The sequence below is a fragment of the Salvelinus namaycush genome, chromosome 23 (assembly GCF_016432855.1).
Source record: "Salvelinus namaycush isolate Seneca chromosome 23, SaNama_1.0, whole genome shotgun sequence".
Lineage (NCBI taxonomy): Eukaryota > Metazoa > Chordata > Actinopteri > Salmoniformes > Salmonidae > Salvelinus > Salvelinus namaycush.
The window spans coordinates 20,854,797-20,872,816 of record NC_052329.1 but is presented as its reverse complement, the minus strand read 5'-3'; the positions used below and the strand labels follow the sequence as shown (position 1 = coordinate 20,872,816).

The 18,020-nt window shown below is 44.3% G+C and overlaps 1 protein-coding gene across 2 annotated transcripts in view; it reads right to left on the bottom strand.

Moving 5' to 3' along the window:
- Window positions 1–973: 973 nt before the first annotated feature.
- Window positions 974–18,020, bottom strand: part of LOC120018174 (rho GTPase-activating protein 32-like) — a 29,355-nt gene continuing 12,308 nt past the window's right edge. For both annotated transcript variants that reach the window (XM_038961223.1, XM_038961222.1), the window contains exons 6-22: window positions 13,967–14,053; window positions 13,291–13,434; window positions 12,933–13,025; window positions 12,656–12,778; window positions 12,397–12,474; window positions 12,129–12,210; window positions 9,309–9,458; window positions 9,090–9,192; window positions 8,786–8,930; window positions 8,416–8,498; window positions 8,069–8,176; window positions 7,807–7,952; window positions 7,503–7,716; window positions 5,722–5,870; window positions 5,437–5,511; window positions 4,556–5,272; window positions 974–4,313 (exon numbers count right to left, since the gene is read on the bottom strand). In XM_038961223.1, coding sequence (XP_038817151.1) covers window positions 2,038–4,313; window positions 4,556–5,272; window positions 5,437–5,511; window positions 5,722–5,870; window positions 7,503–7,716; window positions 7,807–7,952; window positions 8,069–8,176; window positions 8,416–8,498; window positions 8,786–8,930; window positions 9,090–9,192; window positions 9,309–9,458; window positions 12,129–12,210; window positions 12,397–12,474; window positions 12,656–12,778; window positions 12,933–13,025; window positions 13,291–13,434; window positions 13,967–14,053 — 4,773 coding nt within the window. In that variant the 3' untranslated portion in view covers window positions 974–2,037. The remainder of the gene's footprint in view (window positions 4,314–4,555; window positions 5,273–5,436; window positions 5,512–5,721; window positions 5,871–7,502; window positions 7,717–7,806; window positions 7,953–8,068; window positions 8,177–8,415; window positions 8,499–8,785; window positions 8,931–9,089; window positions 9,193–9,308; window positions 9,459–12,128; window positions 12,211–12,396; window positions 12,475–12,655; window positions 12,779–12,932; window positions 13,026–13,290; window positions 13,435–13,966; window positions 14,054–18,020) is intronic.

The window sequence follows — 18,020 nt, the reverse complement described above, 5'->3', positions numbered from 1 at the left end:
TTGGATACCACGAAATTGGGGAGAAAAAGTGGGTAAAAAAATAAATAATAATAATTCACCTAACCTATTGTGAGAAGCTTGTGGAAGGCTACCCAAAACGATTGACCCAAGTTAAACAATTTAAAGGCAATGCTACCAAATACTAATTGAGTGTATGTAAAATTCTGACCCATTGGGAATGTGATGAAAGAAATAAAAGCTGAAATAAATCACTCTACTGTTATTCTGACATTTCACATTCGTAAAATAAATTTGGTGATCCTAACTGACCTAAGACAAGGAATTTTTACTAGGATTAAATGTCAGGAATTGTGTAAAACTGAGTTTAAATATATTTGGCTAAGGTGTATGTAAACTTCCGACTTCAACTGTATATTCCTTATCTGGTCATAACACTTGCAGAGTTGGTGAATGGTAACTTAAATGGTAGCTTTCTGAGCAGAGAAGATCTCGTCATATTCATTGTCTCTCTGCCCAGATACTGGCTCAGCTCAAACCCTAACTAAACTTAGTTTGATTGTTCGCTAATGTTCTGAGAATGTTCCCGCTTTGCTGAATGATTTATTCCTAATTTTGCACTAGCAGTTTCCTTGGATATGGATGACAGATCAACGGGAGAGGATGCATTTACTTCTTTTCAGATCCTGTTTGGGAAATAAATAGTCACTGTTGTGTGTATAGTAATACCACTACACATCTAAGGAATGAGAGATTTGATGAGAAACGGATTTAAAGTGATTATAAAAAATGTAAAAACTTGTCCTATCTCCACTAGAGATTCAGAGAAACATTATTAGGGAACCACTTTCTCTGCAATACTGCAGTGCCCTCTGCTGCTTAAACTTCTCTGAATCTGCAAGGTAGCAAATTCCCAGTGAGTATGTATTTTTCCTCCAACCAATAACTTAATTAAATGTGCATTCCCATGAACAAAATGGTAAAAAAAAAATCAAATAAAGTCTGACCATTTTTCATAGTATGCTATAGATATTATTTATTTTTAATTTATATTCTAATGAAAAAACAACATTAAAATGTCTTAGCAATATCTCCTCATTTACAGAGGGTTGGGTTTGAAATAACATATTTAATGAATACAAAAGAACAAAGCAACAGTTAAAACATGGCATACCATTAAAATATCCCTACGAAGAGAGAACTAATGTCCTCTCATAATACACCACAATGTCATGAAACATCACAGCTTCCTGTTAATGTGAGAAGTGCATTGACATACACTTTCACATTTGCAGCACATGTACACATTTGGAAGTTATTTATTCTGGTAAGATGACAGATGGACCCTAACTGTGGTCACAGTCCTCCTTGCTCCTTAATCTTTCCATGTCTGAGTGTTTTGTGAAGGTGAGAGCAGTGCCGTTGAAGAAAGGTCCTCTGTGTCTTCCACTATTGTATGAACTAAATAACACCAAAAGTGCTAATGTTACAAAACACCTTCAGTGGAGAATCAGTGGAATTGCAAAACATAAAAGTCAAGGAGCTCTATGCATGGTTCTCATTTACTATATTCTTAAAAAGTGCATGTTTCTTCAGTTAGGGCGTAAATTATCTAAGTAAACTAGGCAAAAAATATCACATTGGCAGTAGGCCAAATAAGACATTATATCTTAGAATATTATTGCTCATAAGATTAACAATATTTGGCAGATATTTAAAATGGTATTTTCTGTTTTTTGAACAATATTATCTCATGGACATGAAATTATAATTAACCTTTGGGCATAAAAATTATACAAAACCTTCATAAACCATTGCACAAAACAAGCTTTCAAAATCTCACCGTTACCAGTCCCATTGTAGTTAATGAGAATATAATGTACCTCTTTCTTTGCTATCTACACGTTACCAACAGTATGACCCACCCATTTGTGTCAATTCTACATTTTCTTAAAAACAGTTTATGAAGGTTTATATCTGTATGCATTTTTTCCATTTTTATAAACATCAACATTAATCTGTTGAGTTGGCAATGTATGCCAAACTGGCCTCAGCTTCTGGTGTGATTAGAGGACTGAATCACTCAGCGTAGACTCCAGCTTCCGGCCTGAGGCCTGACTGTAGGAAGGCCCCGTGGCCCCCTAGGGCCTGGGACAGCAGTCTGTGGCTGTGTGGGGTCATGCAGCCGTGGCCAGGGAACGGCCCTGGCATGGCCTTACTAGACCCTGAGGGTTTGGGCTTGGGAGCTGGGTAGTACCCCTCCAGGTTATCATAGTGAGAGGGCATGGCCTTGGTGCTCTGAGTTCTCCTGTGGGGCTGGGTGGAAAAGGACCCAGGGTGATCTGGTTCCACAGGTGATTTGACATGGTGGTAGTAACGAGGCTCTTTGATGCTTTGTGATCGTTGTCTCCTGGGGATGCTTGGTTTTAATTGGGCAGAGTAGCTATTAGCAGCGTTGCCCATCATTACTTTGTCCTGGTCACAACCTCTGCTAGGACCACCCTCACCCTGCTCCATGTTCTTAACATCTAGGAGTATGGGGACGTTGCAATGCTGTGGTTGATGTCGTTGGGAGGTGCCCTGCTTAGACTGGGTTCTCCTGGAGACACTCTCTCTCCTGGGAGGGACTGGTTCCTCACCTGGCCAATGACCCCTCTGGTGCCTGATGTAATCACTAGGGTCTGAAAGCTGCTGGCCAGGGGAGATTGGGGACATGGCAGGTACTTCACGTTGGCTGTCCACTCTGTCGATGGCCAGCAGGCAGGCATTACCTGGGTCTGACCTGCTTCTGGTGTGACTGATATCTCTGCCCCTGATGTCACTCTGTGGGACAGGAGGATCCAGGTTCTCATAAGGAGACATGATAGGGCCCTGGGTCCTCTGCCTGGCTCTATTCTCTTGCCTGATTGGATGATAGACTAGTCTGTCACAACCCTCTGGGTGGTCCCAGGACTCGTAAATTACTCGCTCTAGATCCCTACTCTCCAAGAAGAGTTCTCTTTTTGCAGGTGGGATGTTGTTTGAAGGGCGATAGTGGTAGCCAGGATGTCCACTATCCCTAGTAGAGCGCATGGTGTATGACTGACTGTGTCGGATACGGCTCGTCCTGTAAGGGTCCACATAGTAGTAAGACTCCTCTAGAGGCGCTGCGTCTGAATGGGAGCTGTAGCGGTACTGAACACGTCCGTTCTCAAAGTACGGCTGCAGGGGTTGGACACCTGACTGGACTAGCCTCTGGCACTCCTTTTCCTGGACAACTGGACGTTGGACATAGAACAGGATGTCTGGGGGTAGGACTTCAGTTTCTGCCAGTTGAACACAACTAGGTTGCTGGACATGGAAGGAGCGTGCCCTGCGGATGACTGGGTACCTCAGGGCTCTCTCCTCAGTCCTCTGCCATTGTCCCCTGGATCTGTGGTGGCCGCTGGAGCTGTGCTCCTCCCTGGGTTGGGGTTGACCTCTGTACTGGGGGGAGGAAGATGGGTGGTGCCGGAGGCCTAAAGTGCTGTAGCAGCTGTCAGACGTGGGTTTGTACATGCTCTTGGGCCCTGCCAGGTGGGGAGGGAGACAGCCAGGCCGAAGATGGTGAGGTCCTGCTGGATTGACCCGATGATGTCTGTACACATCTTCAGCCTCCCTCATAGCTCTCTCTTCATCAGAGCTGTACTGATGGACTAAGGACGGCAGAGGAGGACATGAAGGGATCTCCTCCACAGACCCTGGCATGGACGCCTCAGCCAGAACAGTCCGATAGTTATAGGCATTGACAGAGTCAGTGTTAGCGAGGACAGCGGCGGCTAACTGGCTCTGAATGGAGCAGACTGATTGAAAGGGAGGGGAGACCCTACCACTGAGATACAAGGAGGAAACCATCTGAGGGTGAACAGATCTCACAGCTCCCAGGGGCCTGTCTCTCCCTTCTCTTTGGTCCCTCACCTCTGTGCTGCCCTGCAGTAGAGCTCCAGCTTCTAAGGGACTGACAGTGGGAGTGAAGTTACTCATAGCCACTTGTCCCTCAGGGGCCTGTTTTCTCACATGGCTAGGGAAACGGCCACAAGGACTCTCAACTGATGTACCAGCCAAGGGTAAGAGGGGGGATGGAGAAGAGACCTTGAGGTCGCCGTAATCCTGAGAGCAGGGTTGGAGGTGGAGAACAGAGGGCCGTGGGGGTCTGTCCAGGGGATGGGGGGTGTCCTGTCTCTGGAGAGGATAGGGGGGCTGGGTGCTCCTCCTCTGGGAGGTCAGAGTGGCCTTCTGGGCAGACTCAGCCAGGGCCAGGGCCAGCCTGCGGGCAGCCATCGTCAACGGAGGGTGAGGAGGGAGGACAGACACTGAATTCACAAGCCTATCTGTTCCTGGGGAGGCATAAGACAAACAATGCTGCTACAGTATGACAGGACAAACAACGCTGTGATCAGACATGAGGGGACAACACATAGAATAATACCATAAGAACTTCAGCTAACAAGGGAGCACAATAAGAACTGTACATGCACATGTTAAACGTTGTTGCACATTAATGATAAACTGTAGATTTAAAAAGGCTTTACAAATAAAATGAACAAAAATTGAATTTGTTTTTAAATGTGCCACTGACCTGGATCCTGAGGGTTTTGTGAAGCCAGGCTGTCTGTGAAAGTTGATGTGAAGCTTGGAGGGCTGGGGGGCCGGCAGGGAGCCCTGGCCTCACTCCCCTCCCCACTCACTAGTAGGGCCTCACACAGATCCAGAGGTGGAGGGGAGGAGGACTCACCACCCTGGGTGTCTGAGACACAGCGTGGGGCAGAGACACACACAGTGTGCACATCTGTTTCAACCACAGTGGGGGACGTAGAGGACTTCCGTCTGAGTTTGGGGGAGACGACCTGAGCCACTTTCTTTTTCTCCCCTCTTTTCCTATGGACTGGGCTGATGTCAGGGGACTGGGAGTTACTGAGGACTTTGAGGGATGAAGAGATGGGCTCTGATTCACTGGAACCACCGACATTCTTCCTCCAGTTGACGCTTGCTTTGCGTTGAGGAGCGGATTTAGCTGTTGGTGGGCTCAGTGGGCTGCACTGGAAGGACATGGGGTCAAAGTCCAGAAAGGCCATGCCAGGGGCTGGAAGACAGAGGTCAAGGTCATCCTCCTGATGTGGAGAGGACACACCAGCTGGGTCATAGACTGGACCATCAGCACCATTATGGCCCTCCTTGGCCTGTTTGTGGTAGCGGTCGCCTTTGTCCCTGGCATCACACAGGTCATCCCTGAATGCGGTGGAGAGGGCATCGCTGGTAGAGCGTGGTCTAGGGGGGCGGTACATCTGGGGCTCCCCTAGAACAGATAGACAAATAGTATGCATTACTGTTCAGAGGCAGACTTCAACAGACAACATAAAAATAAAGGTAACAAACAAATGATTACTCTAAATTTGTTTATCAAGTATTATGAAACACAGGTACTGACAGGATTGAAAGTGTGACTGGGGGCATATTTACCTTCCACATTGTGCAAAGAGGTGAGAGATTCTTCACTTTTGGTGGAGCGCAGTGTTCCACTATCACCTCTTCCACCTGAATAATATGGAAGTACAAACTGAAGTTGAAAATAGACTTCTTAAAAAAAAAACATGACTTCATCACATCACCCAAGTGGAAAAAACACCCATACATTTAACCACAGAGACATGACTGGGAAGTATTTTATAACATGGCTGTGAAGAAGGTCCTTATGGTTGTGTACAGTCCTGGATGGTGACAGTGTAGTGCTGGTTAAGGCCTGACCTGGCAGCGCGATGCTCTTGATCTCATTGGGTTCGCTGGGGTGACGCTTCAGCTTGCGTTTGGAAGTCATGGAGGAGGACTTGCCCAGGTGGAAGAATGAACGCCAGCTTCCCACTGGGGACTTCTTCACCTTCCCAGGAGCCCTCTTACTATAACACAACATGCCCCGTGACTAAAGCGGAATGTACAGGGTGATCAGTACCAGTCAAATGTTTGAACACCCCTACTCATTCCAGGGTATTCTTTATTTTTTACTATTTTCTACATCAAAACTACGAAATAACACTTATGGAATCATGTAGTAACCAAAAAAAGTGTTAAACAAATCTTAATATGTTATATTTGAGATTCTTCAAAGTAGCCAGCCTTTGCCTTGATGACAGCTTTGCACTCTTGGCATTCTCTCAACCAGCTTCACCTGGAATGCTTTTCTAACAGTCTTGAAGGAGTTCCCACATATACTGAGCACTTGTTGGCTGCTTTTCCTTCACTCTGCGGTCCAACTCATCTCAACTGGGTTGAGGTCAGGTGATTGTGGAAGCCAGATAATCTGATGCAGCATTCAATCAGTCTCCTTGGTCAAATAGCCCTTACACAGCCTGGAAGTGTGTTTTTGGTCATTGCCCTGTTGAAAAACAAATAATAGTCCCACTAAGCGTAAACCAAATCGGATGGTATATGGCTGCAGAATGCTGTGGTAGCCATGCTGGTAAAGTGTGCCTTGAATTCTAAATAAATCACTGACAGTGTCACCAGCAAAGCACCCACACACCATCACACCTCCATGCTTCACGGTGGGAACCACACATGGAGATCATCTGTTCAGCTACTCTGCATCTCACAAAGCCACAGCGGTTAGAACCAAAAATCTGAAATTTGGACTCAGACCAAAAGATTTCCATCGGTCTAATGTCCGTTACTCGTGTTTCTTGGCCCAAGCAAGTCTCTTCTTCTTATTGGTGTCCTTTAGTAGTGGTTTCATTGCAGCAATTCGACCATGAAGGCCTGATTCACGCAGTCTCCTCTGAACAGTTCATGTTGAGATGTATCTGTTACTTGAACTCTGATGTATCTGTTACTTGGGCTGCAATTTCTGAGGCTGGCAGCAGATGTAACTCTGGGTCTTCCTTTTCTGTGGCGGCCAGTTTCATCATAGCACTTGGTTTTTGGACTGAACTTGAAGAAACTTTCAAAGTTCTTGAAATGTTCCAGATTGACTGACATTCACATCTTTATTAAGTAATGATGGACTGTAATTTCCCTTTGCTAATTTGAGCTGTTCTTGCCATAATATGGACTTGGTCTTTTACCAAATAGGGCTATCTTCTGTATACCACCCCTACCTTGTCACAACACAACTGACTGGCTCAAACGCATTAAGAAGGAAAGAAAATCCACAAGAACTTTTAACAAGGCCCACCTGTTAATGGAAATGCATTCCAGGTGACTACTTCATGAAGCTGGTTGAGAGAATGCCAAGAGTTGCAAAGCTGTCATCAAGGCAAATGGTGGCTACTTTGAAGAATCTCAAATATAAAATATATTTAGATTTTTTTGGTTATTGGTTATTTGGTTAACACTTTTTTGGTTATTACATGATTCCATATGTGTTATTTCATAGTTGATGTCTTCACTATTATTCTACAATACAGAAAATATAAAAAATTAAGATAACCCTGGAATGAGTAGGTGTCCAAACTTTTGACTGGTACTGTACATGGTTTATACAACTACAACGTACTGTAGGCTACTAGTTTCTAGAAGCACCAACAACAACCTACCTCTCAGTGGGGAGCTCAATGACTGTGTGGAACTTGCCCATCAGTGCCCCGGGTCCCTCCCCCACCTCGATGTACTCGCTGTGGGACAGAATTGGAGTAGTAACAGGGGAGCCCAGCTGGGCCTGGGTACGGGCCTGGGCTTCCTCCAGAGACAGGAGTTTAGTGGAGGGAGAGCACACCAGCAGAGACTTGGGCCTGGATAGGGTACTGGTACCTGGGAGCAGAGGGAGCAATGTTTTTGAACTTGCCATAATGTCCTCACAACTTCCCTATAATGATTGCCTAAACCAGAGTAATGCTGTACCTGTGCTCTCCCGGATGAGGGCGTTGAGTTTGGGGCTGAAGAGTGCCTCTGTGTTGTTCAGAATGAACTCCACCACCACTGACTGGATACGCACCTCCATGAAGGCTGCTGTTCCACTAAAACAGGCCGACTCAATCTGCTTGGATCTGAAACACAGTTATATCCTATTCAACTTCATGGCCAGTCATAACCAGTTACAAAACAGTGTATATTCACAGTAAATACTAATGACAGTGTTGGTTGTTGGAATGTTACAATATACCTAAGCAGGTTGGGAGCCCAGACGATGGCCAGGTTCTTGGTGTGCATGTTGGTAATAGGGCTGAAGGTGGCTAGTTGGGACAAATGTCTCATGAGGAATTCCAGAGTCCTACAGCACAGACCAGAGAGTATTACAGATCAGGTAGAACACAGACATGTGGAATACACCCTTCTTTACCGTCAGCTTACAATACCAAGACATTGACTGTTCAATGCTCTCTGTTAGCCAACAGATGGCGCTTTAGCACCTACAGTTCAGTGGCGACTTTATATACCGCTGTAGTGAATACAGAAGAAGCAGTATTGCAGAAGCCATTTGGGTGTGCTGTGAGTTCATCTCCAACTGACCTGTAGTGAGGAGGAGGAAGCTGCTGGATGACGTTGTGGATCTTCACCAGCCTCTCCTCATCAGTAGCTGCAGACACAGCCTCCTGTGGAGGGAGGGAACACCGGAGGTCCACACAGAGAGAGCCTCAGAACTAGGCCAGCAGGAGCTTTCTGTCCTTTACTGTTGTTTCCCCTGTTTACGGTTATCTTCAATACACCCCACTGTGCTACGAGGATTTTTTCTGATTAAGAATTCTACCCCTTATGTATTAGTACAGTATGTCCCTTGGTTTATTACAAGATGACTATATTATTAAGAATATCTCCTCCACTATTCTTTTCCCAATCAGCCCCCCATCTCTCCCCTAAGTACCAGTATTCTGCTACTTACTGAGAATCTCTCATAGAGCTGGTAGGTGAGCAGAGGGTTGGGCAGCTCTCTGAAGTACAGTTTACACAGAGACCCTACGGAGTGGATATCCTGCTTGAAGACATCTCTACTGAGGTCTGGTATCTGCTCCGAGTCAAACTCATGTCTGTGGAAACAGAGAAGACACTGGTTAACGCTCAACATCAGACCATCACGTACAGTCAACACGCTAAAAGTCTGTAAGCAGTACTGACATGATGATTGAATCTCAATTTTTTTCAAAGATGTTGTACATTATTTAATGCTAAGTGAAGCAAGGATTTACCTCAGTTTCTGGATGTTGGAGGAAATCCCGGAGAGTCTGTACATCCCATCCACGACACCATGTCTCTCAATAAACTCAGTACAGCATTTGATCACCTGGGGGACTGGAAAAAGGGCCATCAACACAGTAACATCCAAAAGATTAACAACAAAGACTGAGAAGACTACCATTGTCTATACAGTGCTAACTATAGAGAGATAAGGTTAATGGGAGACTGACCATCATGTCCTGAGTTGAGGAGGTGCTCCCCCAGGTCACAGCCAAACACCCTCTCCCTGAGGATCCCACGCTGCCTCAGCTTCTGGGGGGGTGGACGGGACTTCATGAAGCTCCTCAGGAACGTCACCAGCTTTCCGTGCTTCTTACAAACTGATGGACACAAACTGAATTAATTTAATTTAGTTTTTGGGTTGTAAATAAAACAATAACTGTTCATTTGAATCCCAGTGGATAACACTTGAAAGTATGAATAAAAACACTTAAGCCCAAAGTGGTCCTCTCTTCAGAGTCAACCCATATAACACTTACACACACAGTGCATTCGGAAAGTATTCAGACTTTTTCCACATTTTGTTATGTTACAGCCTTTTTCTAAAATTGATTACATTGTTTTTCCCCCCTCAATCTACACACAAAACCCCATAATGACAAAGCAAAAACAGATTTAGAATTTTTTTCAAATTATTAAAAATAAAAAAACAGTACCAGTCAAAAGTTTGGACACACCTACTCATTCAAGGATTTATCTTTATTTATACTATTTTCTACATTGTAGAATAATAGTGAAGACATCAAAACTATGAAATAACACATATGAAATCATGTAGTAACCAAAAAAAAGTGTTAAACAAATCTAAATATATTTTATTCTACTCTACAAAAATCTACAAAAATGTATTCTACAAAAATCTCAAATTTGGACTCAGACCAAAAGGACAGATTTCCACCGGTCTAATGTCCATCGCTCCTCTTTCTTGACCCAAGCCAGTCTCTTCTTCTTATTGGGGTCCTTTAGCAGTGGTTTCTTTGCAGCAATTCCACCATGAAAGCCTGATTCATGTAGTCTCCTCTGAACAGTTGATGTTGAGATGTCTGTTACTTGAACTCTGTGAAGCATTTATTAGGGCTGCAATTTCAGAGGCTGGAAACTCTAATGAACTTATCCTCTGCAGCAGAGGTAACTCTGGGTCTTCCTTTCCTGTGGCGGTCCTCAAGAGAGCCAGTTCCATCATAGCGCTTGATGGTTTTTGCGTCTGCACTTGACTGACCTTCATGTCTTGAAGTAATGATGGACTGTCGTTTCTCTTTGCATATTTGAGCTGTTCTTGACATAATATGGACTTGGTCTTTTACCAAATAGGGCTATCTTCGGTATACCACCCCTACCTTGTCACAACACAACTGATTGGCTCAAACGCATTAAGAAGGAAAGAAATTCCACAAATTAACATGGCGCACCTGTTAATTGAAATGCATTCCAGGTGACTAACTCATGAAGCTGGTTGAGAGAATGCCAAGTGTGTGTAAAGCTGTCATCAAGGCAAAGGGTGGCTACTTTGAAAAATCTCTAATATAGAATATATTTTGATTTGTTTAACCCTTTTTGGTTACTACATGATTCCATGTGTTATTTCATAGTTTTGATGTCTTTACTATTATTCTACAATGTAGAAAATAGTACAAATAAAGAAAAACCCTTGAATGAGTAGGTGTGTCCAAATTTTTGACTGGTACTGTAAGTATTCAGACCCTTTACGCAGTACCTTGTTGAAGCACCTTTGGCAGCGATTACAGCCTCGAGTCTTCTTGGGTATAACACTACAAGCTTGGCACACCTGTATTTGGGGAGTTTCTCCCATTCTTCTCTGCAGATCCTCTCAAGCTCTGTCAGGTTGGATAGGGAGCGTCGCTGCACAGCCATTTTCAGGTCTCTCCAGAGATTTTCGATCGGGTTCAAGTCCGGGCTCTGGCTGGGCCCCTCAAGGACATTCAGAGACTTGTCCCGAAGCCACTCCTGCGTTGTCTTAGCTGTGTGCTTAGGGTCGTTGTCCTGCTGGAAGGTGAACCTTCGCCCCAGTTTTGAGTTCTTGAGAGCTCTGGAGCAGGTTTTCATCAAGGATCTCTCTGTACTTTGCTCCGTTCATCTTTCCCTTGATCCTGATAAGTCTCCAAGTCTCTGCCGCTGAAAAACATCCTCACAGCATGATGCTGCCACCACCATGCTTCATGGTAGGGATGGTGCCAGGTTTCCTCCAGACATGACGATTGGCATTCAGGCCAAAGAGTTCAATCTTGGTTTCATCAGACCAGAGAATCTTGTTTCTCATGGTCAGAGTCTTTAGGTGCCTTTTGGCAAACTCCAAGCTGGCTGTCACTCCTTTTACTGAGGAGTGGCTTCCGTATGGCCACTCTACCATAAAGGTCTGATTGGTAGAGTGCTGCAGAGATGGGAGAACCTTCCAGAAGAACAACCATCTCCACAGAGGAACTCTGGAGCTCTGTCAGAGTGACCATCGGGTTCTTGGTCACCTCCCTGACCAAGACCCTTCTCCCCCGATTGCTCAGTATGGCCGGGCGGCCAGCTCTAGGAAGAGTCTTGGTGGTTCCAAACTTCTTCCATTTAAGAATTATGGAGGTCACTTTGTTCTCGGGACCTTGAATGCTGCAGACATTTTTTGTTACCCTTCCCCAGATCTATGCCTTGACACAATCCTGTCTCGGAGCTCTACGGACAATTCCTTCGACCTCATGGCTTGGCTTCTGCTCTGACAAGCACTGTCAACTGTGGGACCTTATATAGACAGGTGTGTGCCTTTCCAAATCATGTCCAATCAATTGAATTTACCACAGGTGGACTCAAATCAAGTTGTAGAAACATCAAGGATGATCAATGGAAACAGGATGCTCCTGAGTCTCATAGCAAAAGGTCTGAATACTTATGGAAGTAAGGTATCATTAAAAAAATATATACATTAAAAAAAAATATATGTTTTCACTTTGTCATTATGGGGTATTGTGTGTAGATTGAGGCCACAGTACCTGGTTTTGGCACAGAGCTGGACACACAGGGGGGAACCCTGTCACTGATCAGCTCCACACAGTCACAGGGGAAGAAGCCAACCTGCACAGAGAGAAACAGAAGGAGGAAAAGTAACTCTCCTGCGCTGTTTATGCACCAGATACGATCTAAGGAAGAGTAAGTGATAGTAACCTCCATGTACAGTAGGGGGTGGGATGCAGACAATGAGTCACTAGTATGAAGGGACAGACAAAGCTGTTTAAGTCAGACTTATTTGAGGGGTTTTACCTGAAAACCATGCTTCCCTCTCCACCAGCCAGTGTCCTCTTTAGGAGGCATGTCAATAACTGACACAATGTCCCCTACCTAGAACAGGGACGACACAGAAAAGACAACAGAGAGTATAGTAGTTTGAGTGGGTTTAAAAACATCAACAACCACGGCAGAATGTGTACAAATATCCTAGTGAATGTATCCCCATATTTTCCCACTGTTCCCTAAACCCCTGCTCTTTCCTATCCTATCACAAGATGCCCAGACGGGTCACCTCAAAGGTCAGCTCGTCTGTGGCCTGGGCAATGTAGCGTTTGATGACGTGGGCCGCGGCGATGGCAGGAACATTGATGGAGGACTCCTCAGCTACCAGCATGTGGTTGCCCTTGTTATCAATCTGAGAGACAAAAACACAGGCTGATGGAATACAAAATACAAAAAAAACGACATAACGGAGTTTAGCAAAGACATCAAATGGATCTATTACGATCTATGGAAAATTGAATTCTGCATGAAGTCTAATTGAATAAAGAGAAACATGAGTAGCTCACCTCAATCCATGTCAGCACTGGACCACAGTTGATCTTGTTGTCAGCGATGGCTGAGAGACGGGACAGGTAGGCCGCCAACATCTTGGTTATTTCCTGAGGAGAATAGAGCCAGCGGGAATGAGTTAGGTTGAACGCAAAGCCAGGGGAGATACCTGATGTAATGTAACTATGACTGTGGAAGTGTCCCTAATGGCACTCTATTCCCTAATTAGTCCACTAGTTTTGACCAGTTTCCTGTGCACTGTTCAAAAGTAGTACACTATTTAGGGAATGGGGTGTCATTTTGGGATACAACCGGTCTCATTCACAGCAGATAGTATAATATTGCCAGTAGTAAGATTTAGTCCTGTTGACTGACCTCTACCTCTACTGTGTCCTTCAGAGAGTCAATGCGGGGCAGCTCAGCGAGTTTAGAAAAGCGTCTGTCATAGATACAAAGGTGGAGGTGTTTGTCGAGCACACGGAAGTCTTCATAGGAGCGCTTCACCAGCCAGCTCAGACTCTGAGACACAAACAGAGACAGTGAGCCTGAAATGAGACCAGACTGATAAAAAAAGTGAAGGAATCTCGGATAAAGCTACTGTACAAAGGCACAAAATGGATTATCCCAGCCTGTCTCAAACCTCTCCTCCTGGACCTGTAGCCATTCCATGTATTTGATCTAGTCCAGAGCTAGCAAACCTTGTTCAACTAATCATCAAGCCCTCGACTACTTGAATCAGGTGTGCTAGTTCATGGCTACAACTAAATTGTGAAACGTCTGGGGGTCTCATCAAGCCCTCGACTACTTGAATCAGGTGTGCTAGTTCATGGCTACAACTAAATTGTGAAACGTCTGGGGGTCTCATCAAGCCCTCGACTACTTGAATCAGGTGTGCTAGTTCATGGCTACAACTAAATTGTGAAACGTCTGGGGGTCCCGAGAGGGTTGAGAAACACTGGATTATCCTACCCCCTTAGATATGAGTATCATTCTTCAGATAAAATGTTCTATGGGTCAGAAACTAGGGCCTAGCCCTCAAGCTCCATTATACCTGGCAGCAGATCTGAACCACGAAGAGTGGCTCCTTGGAGTCCAGACCAGCCTTCTTCCCCTCAGTCTGCTCCTCTGCAAAGGACAGCTGCAGGGGAATGGGTACAGAGAGATTAAAATAGTGAGGGACACCACACTCTAAATAATGCAGGAGTTTAATACAGCAACCTCTTTCTGTTTCTGAACTAGTGTGAAAGTAAAACACACACCAAATTCATGTTCGGTCACTTATCTCACTCTCCAAACTCTATCAGTGATGGACAGTAGAGCCAACTGGGTAACACTATCATGGTTAGAAATTGGTTAGTTTGTCATGACCAGAAACATCTCAAATCTAATTGTATTATCTACATAATATATCAAAAAGAAGAGGCCCCTTTAAAAAATGTGTTGAGGTCCTTTGGTCTTGAGAGCTGCTGACTTCATGTACAATAAGAAAGAACTCTTAAGAAGCACTTGACATATGTTTTTCAACCCAAAAAAGAATGCAGTATATGAATAATATATAAGCAATTGAGAACCCCTTCAGCGTTTGAGAGGCTATGGAAATGTACCACCCCCCCCCCCCCCCCCCCCCCCATATAACTCCATAAACTCCTATACCAAGAGGAGATCAAAGCCTCAGGAATAGTAAGGGGTATACAATGATATCAAATACAGACATAACTTCAAAGGCCTGCAAGGCAGGGGAGGTTTTGGTTATTTAGAACAGTGAACGGCTAATCTAGATACACTAGAGTTGCCCAACACAATATGACCTAGTTACCCATCACTGCTCAATAACATGGTAAACCACAGCTCCTTCATACACGTAGCTATACAGAGAGTAACGAATCAATGCAAAATACCTTATTACAAAGCAAACATTTGAAATAGAATAGAAAATAATCAATATTGTTTGGAGGATGTCAACTATTAATACAGGCTGGAAGAATAATCATTAGTCAATGAGTGAATTAAACAATAACATTAACTACGGTCATGTAGATGGAAAGATGGACGGTTGGCATGATAAGACAACAAGCATGAATCAATGATGATTAACAATATGTCAAGAGGATGTCTGGACAGAGAAACAGTCACATGGAGCGGAGTCATTTAACACTGCAAACTAAACTGAGTAAATTTAGTGTCTTACTTATGTTTTGTTTACGCTCTTTCTATCCCCCAACTCTTTTTACCAACGCATTTTAGCCAAGCAACTGAAACAGACAACCTCACACGGCGCAGCACAAATCCCTAAATAGAAACATGCCTGCAGTCATTAACTATTAATACACACATCTGGACCCAGAAACAGAAATGAATACACAATCACATACTGGTACCTGCCAGTGCAGGCTCCTAACTGGTCCTCAGCTTTTAAGTCAGGCTACAACACAGCTGGATGTCTCCCAGACAATGTTCAACTGCAGTCCTGTGTCTCCAGATAGAAGTCACTAAGCTGAACCCTTAGCTTCCTACCACTGGCTGGTGGATTTAGGACAGAGGAAAAGCATGGAGTTGCCTCTGGATTGAGCAGCGTTAAACAGATGCTGGTTGCTTTCATCTGCCCCTTAGGTTAAATTAAAATGCTCCCCTTCAGTCTGCCCTTCGCCATGAGGTGGATCCACAACATGCTTTCACTGTTTAATTACACCTTAATAGCAGAGAATAGAAATAGGGGAAGCATCCCGATGTTTCTCTCTCCCTTGGTCCCGCCCATTCCCTCCTCATCTCAATCTCCCTCCCACTCTCCTTCCTTCCCTCCCTCTACCTTCCCTCATCCTCTCATGACAAATGAGCTCTACAGTATATAGGCTAAACCAAAGCAGTTAGCGCACAACCATACGTAAGCCTGGCACAGAGAGAGGTGCAGGAGGACACAGACCACCCAGGCATTTCCATTTCAAATGATGCTTCTGTTAGAGATGGAAGTAATCTCGGGCAGAATCGACCCAGTCCGCTGTATTTGTTTCAGAGGCTGCTGTCCTCATGTTGTCATTCTGCCTGAGACCTGATCTGTCATATCCCTGCTGGTCTTGTGTGTGAGTTCTAGGATGAGTCTAGTCATGAGATCCACCACAGGGACAATGTTTTGACACTCCCTCTAATCTGTCAGCCCACCCTCTTAGGGTGAAGTCAGCATGTAACTTATAACACTATAACAGCAGTTAAAGGTCCAATGCAGCTGTTTTTATCTCAATATCAAATCATTTCTGAGTAACAATTAAGCAGTGTTGTAGTACTCGAGTCCAGGACTCGAACTTGAGTCCCAATTTTCATGAATTGTGACTCGACTTCTACTCGACCATTGGTGACTTGGACTCACCTTCCTGTGACTTGTATTTGCACCATGACTGGATTGGCTACTAAGATAAGCAAAATATTTGCAGCACTGGTTGCGCAGAGCAGTGAGGGTTCTGTCCTCTAGCTAGCCATGGGAATGGCGCACCACACTGGCACACGCAGCCTACATCAGCTGGTGAGCTGCGGGGGAGCAAGCGATGAGTGTGGGCAGACAAGAAGGCAGGCTCCACTCTGGCTCCGCCTCCAATCATACACATCGCGCAAGCGACTCCTGCTTCCCCGTATTCACCAGTCGCCAGCCTACTATTTAGCTTTGCATGGTTAAGAAACACAAACTGCTTTACGAAATTGAAAACAATTCTATTGAGTTTAAAAGTAAAACAACAGTATAGCTATTGTCTTCCTCTTTCCCCATGAGTATTGAAAAGTAGTTTGTATTTGAATTTGTCATCTCGCTCTACCCTCCCACTTTCACCAGTCTCCCTTTAGTTTTCACTCTGGAATAAGTCAACCTACACAAATATTAGTGGGCGATTACAAAAAAAGTAGCTAATAATAATCTGGTCAATCTGACAGGAGCAACAGCCAATTCCGTCAAGAGACCATTCATCCCTTTAAAACATTACTGATTTGACATAACTATTGAACATTATATTAAAATAAAATGTGTGTGAGACTGTATGAAGGACTATTTGTTTCATAGGCTATAGTATATTGCAGGAAATTATGACCATTGTGCAACAGAAGGAAAATCTTTGCGCTACTTCAACGCTCACATGAAAATCTTCCCACCAGCCTGCCACTAGTTGTTGTTGGGCAGATTTCTTCTACTAAATACGAGCCAAATCAATAGAGCAACAGACGAGCGTCAAGCCACCAATACAAGCGAGCAGAAAAACAACAGTAACTAAAATACCAAATATGTCTAAAGAACCCTGAATCATTAATTTTGCTTTCAAAAGTTATATATTTTTTTTATGTGCACATAAACCAATATTAATGTAGTATTTTTTGTTAAACTCAGACCCAGTGACTCAGACTTGATCACTTGGACCAGGACTCGAGCACTGGGACTCAGCCATAGGGACTCGTGACTAGACTCGGACTCAAGCACAGGGGACTGGTGACTCGACTTGGACTCAAGGTTTAGTGACTCAACTGCAATTAAGTACCTTAATTAAAATCGTCAAAAAGAAACAAAAATTGCTTCTTAGCAAAGAGCAAATTCTCAAGCAAGAATTTAGCTAGGACTGTCTGGAAGTGGTCTGAGTGAAGATGGGACAGCTGAGTGAAGATGGGACTCACCCTGGAAAGGCCAAAGCTCCATCCCACCAAAACAGGCTGAAATTTCAGGCAGTCTTTTCAAACAGCTCTTACACTAAAAGGGCATTATCATTATTCTTTACATTTTTACAGTATTATTCCAACCTCATAGTGTGGAAATATATATAAAACACCGGAAAACAGAGCTTTTGACTGCACTGGGCCTTTAAGAAAACAGTTAAGCGTGTGTAGTCTAAGTGTCAGAGTGAGGCATGGCTGGTCTCTCCCTAGAGTGATATTGCTCTCCTAGCTCAGCTCATCTTCTCCTGTAGGAAGATCTCAAGGTCACAGACAGACACTTCTGTTCAGTAGCTACGCCCCAGCCACACATCTAATGTATCATAATTGCCACAGCTACAGTAGGTCAGCTATTCTATAGTTACAATGCACTGTGCTTGAGCTGGCATCAGCTCACACACATACATGTAATAGGTAATGTTGTA